This window comes from Orycteropus afer, unplaced genomic scaffold, assembly GCF_000298275.1.
Source record: "Orycteropus afer afer isolate SDZICR_OR568_19922 unplaced genomic scaffold, OryAfe1.0 scaffold01388, whole genome shotgun sequence".
Taxonomy (NCBI): domain Eukaryota; kingdom Metazoa; phylum Chordata; class Mammalia; order Tubulidentata; family Orycteropodidae; genus Orycteropus; species Orycteropus afer.
The window spans coordinates 35,593-38,897 of NW_006922975.1; the positions used below are offsets into that span (position 1 = coordinate 35,593).

Genomic DNA, 3,305 nt, shown 5'->3' on the forward strand with positions numbered 1-3,305 from the left:
GAAATATTGACATAGGTAAAAAGGAAATAAGCTCACAGGCACTAAGAGTTTAGCACAGCACCATCCATAATAAAAAATCATAACTTTACCAAATACTATTTTTGCTACCAAACACCCACCCCCAGGCCATTCCTGTCTGCTCTGGGGTGTGGTCCTCTAAGGAGTCTGGCAAGCACACTTACGGTTATATAGGAGGAGGATATGCAAATTGTACCTCTCCCTCAGCTACAGAAAACAAGCCCAGCCTCAAACCTGCAGCTCTGGGAGAGGAGCATTCCAGGTGTCCCCATTCAGTGATCACAGAGTCGCCATGGAGTCTGTACTGCGCTGGGCTTTCCTTGTTGCTATTTTAAAAGGTCATTTTATGGAGAGCAAGGGCATGTGATTGGGCATGAGTGAGAGAAACAGTGGACATGTGTGATGGTTTCCTAACCAAGATGTCTCTGTGTTTGCAGGTGTCCAGTGTGAGGTGCAGCTGGTGGAGTCTGGGGGAGGCCTGAGTCAGCCTGGGAGGTCTCTGAGACTCTCCTGTGCAGCCTCTGGATTCACATTCAGAGATTATAGCATGGACTGGGTCCACCAGGCTCCAGGGAAGGGGCTGCAGTGGGTCGCCTACATTAGTAGTATTGGTGGTAGCATAAGCTATGCGAACTTCGTGAAGGGCCGATTCACCATCTCCAGAGACAACTCCAAGAACACCCTGTATCTGCAAATGGACAGTCTGAAAGTCGAGGACACAGCCCTGTATTACTGTGCTGGAGACACAGTGAGGGGAAGTTCTTGTGAGCCCAGACATAAACCTCCCCTTCAAGGAGAAGGTTGGGCAGCAGGGGGCGCTCCGGACTCTTCGAGCTCAGGACTTAATGGCAGGAGCAGGTGCTTTAAAGGCTGGTTTCAGTCTGTTGTCTGATTGTTCTCCCCCTCACGTTTCCCTCGGGAAAATCTCTCTATTTTTAAGGCTGTGTGCTTCCCACTAATGTGGATGAATTCAAAAGTTGCATGTGAGACAAGGAAGCATTTTTACATCCAGGAAAGCAGTGTGTCCCTTGTGGAGGGAAAGGACTCTGCCAGGATGTCCAGCAGTTCTGGGGAAGCTGAGGGGAATCTCTGGGCTCTTCCCCAATCACACTCAGGACAGGTCAAGTTCGTGCGTAGCACTAACACTTAAGCACGCAACTACTCACTCTGAGTCTGGCGGTTTGAACCCACCCAGGAAGGGCTCTCAACAGGCCAAGTGATCTCCCTTTGAAAGCTCAGAGTTAGCGCTGAGATCTCAGTGCAGTTCCAGAATTAGGACACTCTTTGGGATTCAGGTCAGAGCACGAGAGTGGCTGGGTCAGAGTCAGTGACATGTAAGAGCAGAATGAAGTCACCTCTGAAGTCCACGTGCTGGAATCCCTCCTCCCATGAGTGTTCACGTCAGAGTCAGGACTGACCTGGTGTCTCATTTCCTCTTAGTCTGTCTTCTTTGCCTCTACTTCAGCCAGGTCACCTGGCCCATGCTTGTCTTGTAGTTAATACTGTATACCATACTTATGTGCTGAATGAATAATCCAAGAATCTGGATTGTATGAAGAAGAATGTGGCATCAGGTTTGGAGGAAGAGCTATTAACAATCTGTGATGTGCAGATGTCACAATCTTGCTTGCTAAAAGTGAAGATGACTTGAAGCACTTATTGATAAGAAAAAAGTCTACAGTCTCCTGTATGGATTACACCTCAACACAAAGAAAACAAAATTCATCACAACTGGACCAACAAGCAACATCAATATGAATGGAGAAAAGGTGGAAGTTGTCAAAGATTTCATGTTACTTGGATCCACAATCATCAACCATGGAACCAATAGTCAAGAAATCAGACATCAAATTGAATTGGGTAAATCTTCTTCTGTAGACCTCTTTATAATATTAAAGAGCAAAGATGTCACTTTGAGGACACGGTGCATCTGACACAAGCTATGGGGTTTTCAGTGGTCTCATAGGCACGTGAAATCTGTACAATGAATAGTGGAAACCGGAGTATTGGTGTTTTTGAATTATGGTGTTGGTGGAAAATTCTGAAAACACCATAGAATACCAGAGTAACAATAAAATCTGACCTGTAGTCAGTTCAGTCAAAATGATCCTTAGAACTGAGAAAGGAGAGCTGCATCTTACCTACTTTGGCCCTGTTGTCAGGAGGGATCATTCCTTGGAGAAGGATATCATGCTTGAGGAAATAGAGGGTCAGTGAAAAGGGGAAGACCATCAATGAGATGTACTGACACAGTGGCTGCCACAATAACAAGCATAAAAAAGATTGTGAGGATGGTGTTGGAGCCAGCAGTTTTGGCTTCTGTTGTACATAGGGTCACTCTGATGGCACCTAACAACAACAACAACATGAACTTTGTATTTGCCAATTAAAATATGAATATTAATAATCAGTGTGTTCAAAGTATGATTTAGACTATGTCCTCCAAGAGGTAAAAAACAAGATGAGTTTCAATTTGATTGAATTTTATGGGGAAACACCTGTACGACAGAAAGTGAAGATGGGGCTGTCAGCTGATGATGCAAGTAGGAGGATTCTGGGATGGACGGGGGAGTCTGGGTTCCCTAAGCTGCTGAGCAGTTAAAGGAAGAAGCTCCAGGAGGCCCATGGGGATCACAGACCCTTCAGAGTACCCCGTGTGTCCCAGGATCTCTGCCGACTTAGGAACACTGCCACTTCTGAATCTTGGGTGGGAGTATTCCTCAGATCTTGAGTTTTCTGCACACACAGGTGTTGGGATTTGGAGTACAGCGCTGGATCCTTGGCCAATGACACTCTCTGTGGTTGGAGGAATGAGAGTCATTCTCTCAGGTCTGAAACAAACTTTTTAGTGTTTTATCTGATAAAATATTGTCTTCTCTTGAAGACAAGCAAATATTGCAGATTTGCTGGTTTTCTGGATCATACTGAGAGGGAGGTTTCTTCCCCTATGTCTTTCTCACATATAATATTTTCTAATCTTGTTTCTGACCAACGTCCTACTCCTCTTCTCCTTGAACTTGTGTTACAGGGAAGATTGTCACACCTATCTTGTTAATTCTTAGACCCACCTCTATCTTTTTATTTATTTATTTATTTTCTTTCTAGCGAATGATAAATTCTATCTGGCAAAAGATGCTACAATAATTACTTCTCTTCTATTAAGAATTAAGCAGACTAGGAAGAAGGAAGAGGCCACCCATTTCTCAAAGAATTGGCCGGGGTAAACCTATGAATAGCAAAGAAACAATGATACATTACTGCGCACCTTTAGGAATAGTCCGTTTAGG

General features: G+C 44.6%; 1 gene segment (V, D, J or C); it reads left to right on the top strand.

Moving 5' to 3' along the window:
- Positions 1 to 310: 310 nt before the first annotated feature.
- On the top strand, positions 311 to 766 carry LOC122152070 (the record flags this gene model as incomplete). The annotated part of the segment is given in 2 exon segments: positions 311 to 356; positions 456 to 766. Coding segments are annotated over 2 exon segments (357 nt in total), but the record flags the coding sequence as incomplete, so codon positions are not given.
- Positions 767 to 3,305: the final 2,539 nt, after the last annotated feature.